At 37.3% G+C, this 15292-nt stretch overlaps 1 protein-coding gene across 3 annotated transcripts in view; it reads left to right on the forward strand.

Annotated features, from left to right (window-relative positions):
- The window catches only part of LOC136031333 (paired amphipathic helix protein Sin3a-like), a 110187-nt gene that overhangs the window by 72226 nt on the left and 22669 nt on the right, over nucleotides 1-15292 (forward strand). For all 3 annotated transcript variants that reach the window (XM_065710817.1, XM_065710819.1, XM_065710818.1), the window contains exons 12-15: nucleotides 1421-1578; nucleotides 4783-4903; nucleotides 6856-6999; nucleotides 11962-12205. In XM_065710817.1, the coding sequence (XP_065566889.1) occupies nucleotides 1421-1578; nucleotides 4783-4903; nucleotides 6856-6999; nucleotides 11962-12205 (667 nt within the window). The remainder of the gene's footprint in view (nucleotides 1-1420; nucleotides 1579-4782; nucleotides 4904-6855; nucleotides 7000-11961; nucleotides 12206-15292) is intronic.

Raw genomic sequence — 15292 nt, forward strand, 5'->3', positions numbered from 1 at the left:
TCAAATTCTAAGATCATGGCGTCACAGATGCTGATTTTGCTGATGACTCGGCCATTCTGGCAGACTCCATGAAGCAGCTGCTGGAAGCGCTCCGAATTCTACTAGAAAGGCTGCCAAAGTAGGACTTCATATAAACTGGAAAAAACTAAAATTATGGCCATAGACCCGTCTTCTCCTACTGTTAACTCTCCATTTAGCCTGGACAGCACCACTGGCATCGAGGATGTTCAAGAGTTCTCCTACGTGGGTTTCATAATTCCTCAGATAGCTCGCTTCTCCCCGAGCTGCAAGCGAGATTATCCAAGCATCTTCTGCCATTGGCAGACTGAACCGTAACCTCTGACGAAAACCGAACATCAGTCGGACAACGAAACTGCGGATCTTCAACACTCTAGTCAGCTCTGTTATGCTTTACGGATTTAAGACATGGCATGCATCAGCTGCAACCCTCAAGGAAATCCACGAATTTCAGTCGAAGAGCCTGAGGAAGATCGAGAGCCTACGATGGTCCAACTTCGTCAGCAATGAGAAGCTTCTGAAGCTCACAAAGCAGTCTTGGTTTTCGACTCTAGCAGCCGAGCGAACCTTACGATGGTTCGGGCGCCTGCTTCGAATGCTACTACATCTACCCGCAAAGACGAACTACGACTTCGACACTATCAAAGCCGGTTTAAGCGACCTCGCGGCCGACCGAAGAAACGTTGGTCCGACAGTCTGTCCGGGTTCCTGACGATGGCAAACATCAGACCGGGCGAAGCGCAAATACTCGCCATGGACCGAAGCGGATGGAGGAGGCAGGTGTCACTCTCCACGCCGAGCAGCGCCCGGCAGGAGATATAAGTCAAAAAATCAAAGTAACAATCGGTCGTTAATAACAATCGAAAACCACGAAGTACATTTTTTAGTTTTATGTTCCCGTTAAATTGCTATTGTATATTTAATGCCTTTTGAATTACCGTTGCTAACTCGTTCAATACGTTCACAAAGATCTGACTTGTTTTTTTTTTTGTTTTTTTTTTTAGTAAATGTGTAAGTTTTTTCTCTATTTAATCAACCTAATATTTCTATTTTTGTTGTTTACATTTAAGAGTCGGAACCGATTTGACATAGAAAAATTTTATGTTTTTGCTGAATCTGTTAGATGAGAACCGTTCTTATGTTAGAAAACCGATGCATCCATATGAAAAGGTAAAACGTTTCCTATCTACTTGTTTGGATGCAATAAAATCACGATGATTGGATACAAGTTGATATAGTTTTATATGTTATGATACTTGGTTTTATTCTTGTTTTATACCCTTTAAAATTATTGTCCATGTTTTAAAAGTTGGTTGTATGCATTGTTCGATAATACTCTGGTAGCTGTTACTGCTGTAACAAGTAAAGCAAATATAGCTTACATTTTTAATATATTTAATAGATGGATGTTGTTTTGGAAGCTAATTTGGCAACAATTCGCGTTTTGGAAATGGTACAAAAGAAAATGGCGCGGATGACACCGGAAGAAGTAGCGAGGTTCAAATTGGATGACTCTTTAGGTGGGTCTTCACCCACAATACATATCCGAGCCATTAAAAGGTAACATTCATCTGTTGTCTCCTTTTTGACTGCATAATGTCGGTTTTCTGAAAGATAAAACTACTTTTCTAGGCTAAAATGCAAGAGTTAAAATAAAGTAAATTTCTTTTTAAAAGGTTGTACATTCTTGTTCGGGTCAAATTTTGTGGTTTTCTAAATAATATTTGACACTGGGACAGAATGTTAGTGGTGTGAATGAGGCAGTCTGAATTTGACTATTTTACTAATGACTTATCAGCACCTGATAGAGTTTGAAATGAATTGTTTGTTGACAAACTTGGTCAAATCATTTCCAAATAGCCCAATCACCTTTTTGAAAATTTTTATTGAGAAAAATTTCCTGATGGAGGCAAAGAGCGAAGTTGGTACTCCTTAAAGCCTTTAAATCCCTTTTATTTCAGACGAAAATCCCCTCAAACACCATATCGACAAACTATGTAACATTTGTTCAGTTTGAACAATCTACTTTTTAGAGATTACCAAATTAAATGCAGTTTCTCTCGAAGGCCAGGGATATTGAAAAGAATTAAATGTTAATAATTAGGCTGTTTTAAGTCACAAATAGACTGTGTCTAAGTCGATTTTCTGATATTCGTGTTTCCAACATCTGACCCGATATCTAGTGGTGTAATTACACATCTGTGCCAAACGTTGAAAAAAAAGGTGTCCACTGATGTTGATCAAATTTGAACGTTACACTTACTGAATGGTGACCCTTTTTTACGCAACATCTACCTATCACCAGATTATTCCCACAAATGGTATTATTCCTGACTTATTTGGGTTAGGTGCAATGACTCCAGTTTGAAAAAGAATAAGTCTGCAGGTAGTCCATCTTCCTACGGACCAATTACTATCTTCTAGCATTTTGCAGACTATTTTAAAAGCAATTTTTTTAGATGTCAATGCCAAGTGTAAAGCACCATCCCTTCAGACTGGGTTCCAGTCTAGTTAAGACTGTGACCATACACTCAGTGTAGTGGCAAATGCCCTGCTTGAGAATCACTCTTAAGAAGCCTTACTATCTGAAAATATGATATGTAATGGGATTTTGGTTGAAGCATTTATTCTTGGATTATTGACAATGGCGGGAGTAAATTGTGCGGCTGTTTGCCATTTATATGTTATTTACAGTAGACTCCTAGTTTGTGTTGGATAATCTCTTAAATAAAGTTGGGAGTGTGCTTCCTAGAAGAAATTAAACAGGGAGCTGTTGTATCACCATGTCTGTTCAATAAGAAGAATTCCTCTTCACAGTCCAGAGTGCATACTTATAGCTGCATACTCAGGGGTATTGACGTGTCACTAGTTGGGTTTGTGGATGTCCTTCTTAATTTGTCTAAACAGGTACTTTATCTAGAATCAAATTCCAAAATATTGTGAAAAGAATAAATGAAATCGTTTTGAGTTTTAAAACATCACAATTTGCTATTCTTTTTTATTAATTAAAATAGCTCCAACGCACGGTTCAACATGGGTCACTAGTGGTAATATCTTCTGAGTCAGTTGTTTATGTGGGTTTGATAATGGGTTCTTCACGGATACTTAGTGTAATTGTCCTAACATAGCTTTTGTTCCGCCAAAAACAAATTAAAAAGATACTCGGGACCAAAGATATTGGTAGCGGTTGCGTTGTCTTTTATTTGTGCATTTTCCCCTTCTGGAAATTATTAAATAGTGAAAATAAATTAGCTATAAGGATAATGTTCGTCAGGTATCTGACGTTTTAAATCCAGGTTCCACTATGCCACAAATAATTCGGGCGTGATGGGGAAATATTCAGTATCTGATCCTTATGTTACTGCAGAAGCTTATGGAAGTGCTGCAGCAGGCTTGAAGCCAGTAGCCGTCTCCGGAAGGCTATACTTACTTAGTGGAATATATTGTTGTGTTGATTATTCATTAATTTTAGTTGTGCCTCCTTTGTCTTTTTTGGCCTCCTCCTCGTATTATCTTTTATTCTGTACATGACCGTTCAGGGGGAGGGGGACTGGATTAAGCTGCCCCGCTCTCTGTGGCTCAGGGGTGTGGGTGGCAACATTTTCTAAGGGTGATGGTGTGAGTCGTTACTATTCCACATAAAATTCTTCGGTAGGAAGGAGGGAGATGTTGAGGTTAATTTTACCCTGGTACCACCCACCATAGGAATAGCTCTGGAACAAGTTGTAATAAATCAGTGTTTTTTTTTTTTTTTTTAGCTTCCTTTTGATGGATGTGTTTATAATATATATCTAGTCCTTATTCTAGACTTAAGGAGAGAGTTGTCATCTATGAAATAAATTTTTATCAGGCTTTTTTGCAATGGAGGAGCAGTAACGCTAATTCACGCATTTTTTTTTGGGGGGGGGGGTTTCTAAATCTAGGGGACTTTTTCCCTTCTATGAAAATTACAGCAAAAATATTTATTAAAATACTCGAAAAATGTATTTTTTGAATGCTATGGAGAGGAGAATTCTGTGTAGAAGTGCGTGGGGTTAGTCTGTGTTACCCTAGATGTGAACTATGAATACAGGGAACTTTCACTAAGTGAAACAGGTCGAATTGGACATCCCAAGCTTTTTACTAACTTAATTATCTAACAAAGCCCGTAAAATGACTTAAAATGAGTCTATTCTTAGAATTGATCAAAGCAACATAAAAGTTACTGCTCCCATTTTAGTAAATAAACATTTGGAAATCTTGGTAGGATATAGATCCCGAGAGAAAAAAATAGAAACACTTTTGATACACCCTGCAGGCAGTAAATAAGCTTCAAAATGCGTGGTTTTGTACTATGGTAACATACCAACACCAGAAAGGATGTATAGACACTTTTAAGTTACATTAAAAAAAGAAATAAAAGACTGTGAAGCGATAGAGTTTTTGTCACGTTGGTCTCCACCGTGGCTGGGAGAGGCAGTATGCGTAAAAGTGGAATAGAAAGTCCAGATAGAAAGAAAATTTGTTTGGTTTCTTTTTAGCTTCAAAGGGAGTGTGCTTACTTTAGGCTGATAGATCATATCAGTGATGGAATTATAGAAAGGTTGGAGCAGCTTTGAAAATCTTTTTTTTTTGCAAGGCTGGGATAGGCGGTGTGGACCAAGAACATATTTTTTCTCAACCAGTTCTTTTTGCCGGTTTTGTGACTTTTTATTTTTTTGAATTAAAAGTTTTTGTAGATTCATTTTTTTATTATTTTAATTGCAACTGTTAAACTATTTTTAGGATATACGGAGAGAAGGCAACTGACATCATTGAAGGTTTAAAAAGAAACCCTTCCGTAGCTGTTCCTGTTGTTCTAAGAAGGTTAAAAACCAAAGAAGAAGAATGGAGAGAAGCTCAAAAGGTATGAATATACCCTTTTGAATTACTTTGAAACTTTGTTTTATTAACTCCTGTTTTATTCTGTTCAAACATCTGTTTTTATTTGATGTTTTATTTGATATTGTCCATTTATTTGACAGACCTTCATGCTAGTTGTGTTTTGTTTCCTTCGAATTGTTACCTGACCAAACTGTTTGTTATCTAATTGATTCATGATACGATTTAGTTAAATTTTCGAGCTAACTGGATCCAGCTCCAAAGCTCAGTTTATTATAATTTATTTAAGGCCAACAAATCAGAGAACTTCATTATCAATCCTTAGTAAACAAGCATGGATTATATGAAATAAGAATTCAGCCATAGCGTAAACACTATCTATCTTAACTGGTCTGAATCAGCCAATCCGATAAACCTTATTATGAATGGTTCCAATAATTTAGGCATTGGCTATATCCCGTTATGAGGGACCCTTAAACTTGTTTGTGACCAAAGGGAAATTTTTCACAAGAACATAGAATATGCCACAAGAACATGCTATGCACATCTCACTAAATTTCCATTTATACTATCATCAGATCTTCTTTCGTTCTTGTTTCAATCGTCACTTTTCATGTAATCTAGTAGTTTTCAGCCACAATGACTTAACTCGTTTTAGGGAATATGTTTGGCTTTTGGACGATCAAAATAGTTACGGATGAAAACAGAAATTCCAGGAAAATGAGCTTTTTTGTTTGATTTTTTTAGCTCTTGCTGATGGGGGTTGATATATGTAATTTACAATAATTTACTGTATACGGAACATTATTCACGAAATAAATGCCAAAAGGTCTAATAACTTGAACAATCTCCCTAAGGCTATTAACAACCCTGAAAAAAATAATAAGATAAACGATAAATGACAGAGAAAATAAAGGAATAACAACTAAGGAAATTTATATCCATCGGGACATTAAGGAAAAGTCCATCAAAGACCTTGCGCTAAGAGATACAACAATGAAAGAAAAAGCCAGATAGAACAGAAGCGATAAAAATTCGGTAAATAAAAAAAATGCATAGAATAAGAATAAAAATAAAATTCAACCAGCCAGAATGAAGTTGACGAAAAGAAACGAAAGGTTGAAAAAAGTGAGATATTAGAACACCGAGGCTCCGACAATGCAGATATAAAAAACAACCTAATGTAAGGGAACCAAAAATCTGAATCAAGCAATCAAAAATGCTGAAACTTCGGGTCTGGTCATGCCTTCGTTTTTTTTTATGTCTCCGCACATCATGACGGATGTGCTACATGACGGTAACCATGTGCTACACCAATACCAACAACATGTGTGCATTTGGCGAAATATTTGTGGTTTTTCTAATTTATTCACAGACTAAACCTTCTTTGTTTTATTAGCGTGTTATTAGAACTTTAAAGAACGGCGAAATTGCACAAAAATGGATATTTATGAGGGTTAAGTGCAATTTGAGACTGACAACATGTGCCAACTACGATAATAATTAGGAAATGGAAATAGATTTTTACTGCAGTGATTCTGAGACCTGTGGTTGATGGGGCTGAAGACTTCAGACAAAGCTTCAGAAAGTTGTAATACTTGGATTGTGCTTTTAAATGAAAGTTGGGGAATACGTATGAGGTTATTCTTTACGTTGCCAAACATCCGTTTATCCAAAGATGTAAAATAATGTAGTTAAATGGTCTTAGAAATAAGACGCTTTCTGTTTTCAAAAGAAAGACAATGTATGTCAACAAATAAAGTACATTGAATGAAAAAACTTTTTTTTGTCGTAGATTAATCCAAATTGATCCCTTACTTCAATATAATTTTCGTCATTCTCTCACTAATCAATTGCAATTTTTTGCCATGTTAACCAACAATAAACAAATTTGTTAATGATTTATGTTAAGAGACAGGCTTCTAATTGAATAGTATTTGAGCGTGGATGTAATTGTTATGCATTGTTCTTCTTTAGGGTTTCAATAAAATATGGCGTGAACAGAACGAGAAATATTATCTCAAATCGTTGGATCACCAAGGAATCACTTTCAAGCAGAATGACATGAAGTTGTTACGGACAAAAAGTCTCTTGAATGAAATTGAAACTTTGTATGAAGAGGTACTATGCTAACTATTTTATGTGTATATTTTCTATTCCTATATTTTGCAGACTTAGAGACCCTTTATATCCATGTTCGGAGAAAAATATTGGTATGTAAATTTCTATGTTTATTTTCTATGAAGTAAAAATGCCCCCACAAGTATACTTACTTGTAGCAGGACTCAAGCATCTCAGCTCTCCCTGGCGTCCAGTAGCTTTTTCATTGTAGTAAGCCAAGAGTCTCGATTGTTCGCGAGTGGCTCAATCTATTCGAGCCAGAACTTCTCCAATCTTCATAAATATTTCTTGATGCCAGCGATTGGGTCTAGGTCAGCCTTGATGCAGGCGAGCCACGTTCTTTTCTGTCCCCGATGTCGCTTTTTCCATCCTAGAAGAGGTGCACATCTGAGGGCTTTATTGACGAAGGTGTGGTGTGGGTGTTGAAGTGTATGGCTGAACCATCAAGAGTCTTCTTTGTTTAATTATAGTGGCCAAATCAAAACAGATGACAAATTTTGCGGAGTTTGTCATTGCTGACTCGATCACGGAGTTTAATGCCGATGGTTTTCCTTAGACGTGAATGGTCAAATGCGTTGAGGACTTGAATGTCGGATGTTTCAGAGCCCTTGTCTCACAGCCGTAAAGTAAGACAGACCGAAAAAGGGCCTGATATATCCTTATTCTCGTCTTCAGACGAACATTTTTCTGGTTCCATACCTGAACGAGATTCAGCTAATAAGCAAATATCGTCGGCATAGTTCAGTTCGGTGATCACAAAATTGGGACTTGCTTCGACGCCTGAATAGGTCGTCATTGCTCTCGTCATAATGCAGTCGATTACGAAATTAAATAAGACAGGAGACAATAGACATCCCTGTTGGACACCAAAGTCAATTTGGAACATGGAGGAGAGCTCCCCACCGATCTGAATATGAGCTCGTGGGGGTTGGTAGTATGCTTTGATAAACCTAACTATCTTGTCTGGTACTCCATCCTATGTCATGGCCTTCCAGATTCCATCCCTTAGAACAGAATCAAAAGCTGTAATAAAATCTATGAATAGAGACACTGTCGGTTTCTGGTGTTTTACCCTCTGTTCAAGGGCTTGTTTTAAAGCGAATGGTTGGTCGATTGTTCCCAGACCTGGGCAGAATCCCGCTTGATTGGGCCTTGTCTTCACGTTGCACTGGATGCGAAAACGATTGTGTAGCACATTGTAAATCTTTTGGCAGCAATGCAGATGGGAGAGGTCACGTGGTAACTGCTGCATTTCGTCTTAGCCCTTTTTTGAAGACCGGGAGGATAATATGACTCCCCAATCCTGTGGAACCATCTCTTCTTCCCATATACCACAGGTTAGTTTATGCAGCCTGCTGACAAGTGTTGTCCCTCCATACTTGTAAAGTTCAGCCGGAATGGCATCTGGACCAGGGGCTTTATTGCTTTTCAGGCAACTGATTGCTTGTCGACTTCATTTAACGTGGGGGAACCACGTTCACGTCTTTGTAAATACTGCTGGGTGAGTTTGCTGCTGCAGGTCAACAGAACTACGACTGATTATTGCAACGCTGATTATGATCCATTGCTGTGGGGAGTTGGTGCTGGTTAAGTAGTTTGTCAAAGTGCTCCTTCCGTCGATTTATTATGTCGGAATTATTCGAGAGTAACTTGCCTTTTTCATCTTCGACGGACGTACTAGTAGGCTTATGTGATTTACTCCTGATTGATTTTAGGAGCTGATACATCTTGTTGGTGTCGGATCTGGAGGCATTGGCTTCCCTGTCTTCAGCGATATTCCCCAGTACTGGTTCTTATCATTCTTAGCCGACTGGTGGCATTTTCTTCTCAGGCGCTTGAGCAACTCCGATTTTTTGTCTGATATCTGTTCCTTGTGCTCAGCCAGCTGAATTGTGCGTATTGATATCCATTTTTGGATAGTCTTTTGTGATATCTTATCGTAGCTTCTGCAGCCTCGTGGATTGTATTGCGTATGGTCAGCCACTCTTCATCCCAACTTTGGGTTTGCTCGTCGGTCGCTTGCACTTGGAGAGCTTCACACTGATAAGACATCTCTAAGCAGAATGCCTGTCGTATGTTAGGATAATCGAAGCGATTGGTGTCACAATCTATTATTCATAGCCATTTATTTCCATCGGCGGGACATGAGGATGTAATCAATCTGGCTTTTCGCTCTACCATCATTTGAATGCTATTTGGCTCTATCGCTGGACTTGTGTTTGAGATTGGTAATGACCAAATCATTCGTCATGGCAAAGTGACAAGTTTTGATCCCCTGCTACATCTAGCTCCAAGACCGAAGTGGACAATGGCAGACTCAGTATTGGATACTTTTCCTCCAATTCTGCCGTTAAAGTCTTCTCCAATAATGATGAGGTCTCGTTTCGGGACCTTCTTAAGTGTACAAGTTAGAAAGTTGAAAAAAAAAAATCTGCTTCGCAAAAAAAAAAAGATCTGCTTCGCTCGCTGGTGCATCTCTGGTTGGAGCATAAACTACAATATATGTTGAATAGGTGTCCTTTGAATCGCGCTCTTGTTATTCTATGTGAGATAGGTTTCCACTCCAGAAGTGATTTCGATGCGAGGATGCTTAAAATGATACCCAATCCACCATAAGCAGATCCATCAAGGGATCCGGAGTTGAAAAAGGAGAAAGAAGAGTCTTCCTCAGGAGTTCTTATTTCTGAGTCTTCCACAATGTCATTGATTCGAGTTTCTGAAGCGCACATGATGTCTTTGTTGTAGCGCAATAATTCCCCAGCGATAAACGACTGGGTTGTTAGGCCCTTCATTAAACAGACGTTCCAGCTCCCTACACTGAGGGGTTGTCTATGTTTCCGAAGGAGTATCTCAGCCGCCCAGTTTTTCGGAGAAGGCGCTGATGGAACTTTCAACGCATCGCTTGTCGGGGTACCGTAATATAGGCTTGCCAATTATTTGGAGAAGGTGCCGATGACACCTTCAGCGCATCGTTTGCCGGGATTTCCATAGTATGGGTTGGGCTCTTTATATTGACTTGGACTTGGACGTTTTGTGGAAATACATTTAACCTTCAGCTAAGCATCCAGGTCTCCATTCCCTGATGGCACACTCTGCGGTTTGGCCCACAAGTATGATCAATAGGTAACAGTTTTATCCAGGAATGAGTTTCTCTCTCTATCACATGCTCGGAAAGAATGGTCAGATACGTCTTTTTCATTTTTGTTCTGACGAAATAACATTGAAAAGCTTAATGCAAACAATATTTTGTCAATTTAGGTTGACTAATTTGGTTATTTCCTGAGTGGAAATAACTATCAATTCTTGATGTCGAGCCTATTTTCAAAAACATAAAATAAGTCATCACGGAAAATTACCTCTAGCTGTTTACCAATTGTTGTCTTATCATCAGATAGTAAATTTTGCATCATTGTTAGTATAATGCACGGTGCCTCAGCGTTTTGCTTCATAGTTTTGTTTATTTATTTAGCCCCATATTGGCCAATTTTCATGGGCCACGATAGAAGCAATGTCTGAACACCACTAAACCTGAACCGAAGCTTAACGAAAATACGTAACATCTCAAGAAAATCAAGCGCAATGTCACGTGGTAGATGGAATGTTAAAAATGCTTTTAAGACAAGATTAAAAAAAAATATCAATTATCAACAAAAGGTTAACACAACTACAACCATTCCGAAGTCCAGATGCCACGGTATCATAAGGAGGAGGGATAATCAAACAAATCTGTTAGTTTATGTTAACCTCAAAAGGGTTTTATAAAAACAACTATAACATCATATACCCGGCTACCACTAACGTTACACCTTCTCAACTCCTTCCTTAACACACATCAATCAAAATAAGAAATGCAATAATAATAATAGCAATGTTGATGGTTTAATACCATTTTATTCTATGAATTATATGCCCTCTAAATTTAATAATTAAAAATATATTTAGAAAATGATTCGTTCTTCAACAGCCCATTTCACAAACTGCATGTAGCATTATGTGAAATATGGGACTGCATGAAAAAACCTCACTAGCGATAGTAAAAAAAAAAACCAAGGTACTTAAGATGCAATAGAAAGTGCTCAGCTGAGCAAGTGGAGAGGGAGGGTGGGTTTCTTCAGTATGACAGTGGTCAAAAACATTTTGTAAAAAATCGCAGTCAGTTCCATGCTGTACCTATTAGACTTACTAGAGAGTGCTAGCAATGATCACATACATTGAAGTTCGTATCGCAGCAAGCTCTTGTCGTTCGAACCTGTTCTGATTTTGCCTGAAAGAGATCTTTCGAATTCGTGTGATCAGACACAGCACTGATTTTGAGTGGTTGCCCACTTACAGGAAATGCATTTTTTTTTTCGGGCTACTAAGACAGAGTTTCTACAGGGAGACTGAAGACCAATATTAGTGTCAAGGAAGCCTTCCTTGAGGAGATCAGAGCTTTTTGTTGGTCATTTTTGCATGAAAGTGAACAATAAGTTTTTGCTATGTCTCTAGGAATATACAGCTCAATTTTGGGAGTCATCAACATCCTCTCTAGAAGAAGGAAAAAATTGCAAGATTACAGAAAATCTAGGGGTTGTTTTTTTTGGAGGGGGGGGGCTACCCTGGACAATTATTTAATTTAGACGTAAAAACAAAATAAAGGGGAAACTGAAAAGGAGCGATTCTTTTGACACTTAAACGTCAGTTTAATAGAAATTTCAAGCTAATTACAGTAGGAACTTGTCGGAGGAACTAAATATATATCCAATGCCAACTAGAAAGCCTCCAGGAGTAGCAGCAGAACTGGTGGATATAATGCTAGCACATATTGAAATTCAAAAATGTAGACAGTTTTAGAATTTTGCTAGGTAATATTTGATGTTGTTAATTTTTTATTATTTCTTTTCTAAGAGATTAACTTTAGTTTCCTGTTGTTTTTTTTTCGATACTCTTTGCTTAAATGTATGAACAATATTTTTATTTTAGAGGCAAGAACAGGCAGAAACAGGAGGAGGAGGCTCACTGCGATCTAATGGACCCCATATGATACTCCCTTATTCTGATAGAACTATTCTAGATGACGCTGCCGAGCTACTGATTTATCACGCTAAGAGAGCTAGCATACAAAAGGAGGAAAAGAAGAAAATAAAAATTTTGGTGAAGCATACTCTTCCAGATATATTTATGCATCAGAGGCAGGAATTATCTGAGGATGAACGTGATGAAGATGGTAAGCTATGCTTGGTTACCTGAATTCATATGCCTGATGTCTTTGGCATTTCTTTATAATGTAGATACCTCTGTTATTTATGTTTGTAAATAGTATTTTAATTTATTAAACTGTAAATAGCTATTCTTGCAATTTTAGTTTTGTTGAAGGATATTATAGTATTCAATTTACTTTCATCACTAACTCTGAAGCCACTTTTGCTGTAAAAATGTAGTAAGCTGTCAAGACCTTAAAGTGATATTAATCTAGGTTACATGCCACTGTAGGTACCAATTCAGTAATTCCAGCTTTTGAAGAAGAATGACTTTTAAGCCAATCAACTAGCCGTATTATTGACACAATTCAACTATTTGTGCACTCTTAACTTTCTTAATTAACTTGTTGCTCCCAAACCCTATAGCCTCTTCTTGTTGTTCAAGTCAAGGGACTGTAAATTTCCATTATAGGGTTTTCACCCAAGGTAAGTCGTAATGATATACTGTATTCTTCGATCTGACCCGTTTTTAGGGTGAGTAGCTTATGGATTATGGACATTTCAAATGCATGCACTTAAAATATATTTGATTTTGTTACTATTGTTCGATCGTTTTAAGAAACTTAGATTTCAATCTTGAGAAACAAGACACCTTCATTCCTCAACCGGCATTGTTTGTATGCAAATCTCGAAATTTAATGATAGTTTCGCAAATTCATATTTACAAAGTTTGATTTTTGCGGATGCGCAAATGTGTTGGTCGCATGTTAAATTTAGGCTATGTTCGCTTCTGATTGCGGGCTATCTTAAGTAATTTAACTTTACCTAAATTATACCGTTTTATATGCCTACAAGGAGGGAGTCGGGGCAAGGAAAATTCATTTTCTCCTTACAGAGAAGTCTGAAAAAGAAAATAAATTGAAAAGGGTCTCACGCCTCCATGTACGTGCGCTGTGTGGGGTCACTCAAGCCTTTGTCTCCGCTGAATTATCGAAACTGCGCTACGTTTTTCTCTCAAATGGTTTATGTCTTTTCATATTGAATCTGCTTGTTTTGTCGCTTTATGTATTGTGTGTTTTCGCCAAAATAAACTTCTTGAGTATTTTTATGGCCAGACTTGTGCTCACATATGACTTTTTTGAAGAAAGATAATTGTGTACTGGTTGAAGTGAAAACTAGGTGAAAAGAATGCAAAATTTTAAAAAATAAGATTTTTTCGCTTCACAACAAAGAACACGGCGATGATCTCTACACTGGCCGTATAAATTGTTGAAACGATATGAATAACATCTCTCGTATAGGTGCCGGTATAGTTACACAGTTGCTTTAGATTCATCGGTTTTAGATTTTCGCTTTAGAAAATTATTTATACCTTTAAGTGCGATAATAAACGAGTTCTGGATAGGAAATAGAATCCACTGCTGTGAAATACTTTTTACATGCTTAGCCCCTTTTCAATAGCATTTAATTAGAGCTTGATCGGAAGTCATATCTACAAAGCTTGGTCAACAAATCCTGTAGAAAAAGATCATATTCTGCCAAAATTAGACATTTGGTTTGCCGAGTGTGCTTTAAAAGTACCTCGTATATTTCTTAATGTTTTCTTGATTTTCTTTTAATCATTCTTAAAGACAATTTAGTCTAAAGACTCTTTGTTTCCGTTAGATTATTGGTAAAATCAGCAATCTCTTGCTTTTTTCGGGGGGGGGGGAGGTGAACGTACCTGACGTTGAAGGCATTGCTAAATAATGCAAACCAAGTTCATATTTGGGTTAAAAGAAGTCATATTTGTGATTCAGCAGGGCTTCTGTGCTATGATACTCGTTAATTCATTGATTTTTGATTGACTTTGATATTTTTGTATTGAATGGAATGCAATGCTTGATATGTGTTAAGCAAACTATCTAAGAATAATATTGAGGAATAACCTGATTATGAAGTGCCAAACGCGACTCTTAATTATTCGTGTTTGAGATCCCATTCTTAATGAAGAAAATCCCACTCAATATGTGTATCATTGAAGTAGCTTTGATGACTTGATCATTTCCTCTGGGTTGGCAGAGACATGTCCCTTAAACATTTCTGTTAACTAATCCACTGAAGGGGGGGGGAGGGCTAAATAATGTAGAATCTCCAGATTAAGGCTGAATTTGTTAAAAAATACTTTCAAGTCTGTCGTTTTTTTTTTCTAATGACCAAAGCAGAACGTAAAAATTGGGTGGCATTGAGGAAGTGTGCGTTGGCTTGAAGTGGCTTAACTCTGCGACTAGTTTGTAGTAATAGTTGTAGCTTTTCTTATTTCATGTAACACAGCCAAAATAAAGAACGTAGGGATGATGTCGGGATTGGCAGAGGACTGTCAATTTGTGTCGAAATCAAATGATTATTGTTTTTTTTTTTTTTTTGAATTCAATGTCCTTTGCCGCTGAACATGATGCTCTTCCTGCTGAAAAACAGTTGATCTTAGAAGAAGAAGAAAAACAAACTTGGAAAAATGTACGATCTTTTAACCTTTAAGTCTATGACTTTCCAAGCGAAATATTGCTTAGTAATCTTTGTTAAATTCTGATGCATATAGAAGGAGAATAATTGGATGAGATATTTAGTTAAGCAAATTAAAAAAAAGTTTTGTGACGGATTTACGTGCATGAGTGGTAATGTTACGGTTGAATTGCGGTACATTATCCTGGAGATAGAACGGTATTATAGATATATAATAACTCATATAGATTTACCTTTGAAAGGAAAGTTGAGGGACAGCGTTTTCAACGTGGTACAATTGTGCCGTTTTCGGTACAGTTTAGAAGTCCTGGTAAAATGCGGTACATTTGGACATTTCATGGCACAATCCAAAATTTTGAAAATAATCATTGAATGAGAAACAGCTTTCAAATTGATTTTTGAGAAAGAATGTATGTAATAGCGAAAAAATAAGTTGCTTGCCTTAAAGTTTGTCCTAGTATTTTGTTCGTGAAATGCAAACTGGCGTATAATGCCCAATAATAAAGAATCTTTGACTACAATTTGGTGTGGTGAGGGACTGGTGCTCCGTTTTTTTATTGTTAGATTCAAAAATTTATTGTTAGATTCCCCCCCCCCCAAGGAAAGTTAAA

This window comes from Artemia franciscana, chromosome 9 (assembly GCF_032884065.1).
Source record: "Artemia franciscana chromosome 9, ASM3288406v1, whole genome shotgun sequence".
Lineage (NCBI taxonomy): Eukaryota > Metazoa > Arthropoda > Branchiopoda > Anostraca > Artemiidae > Artemia > Artemia franciscana.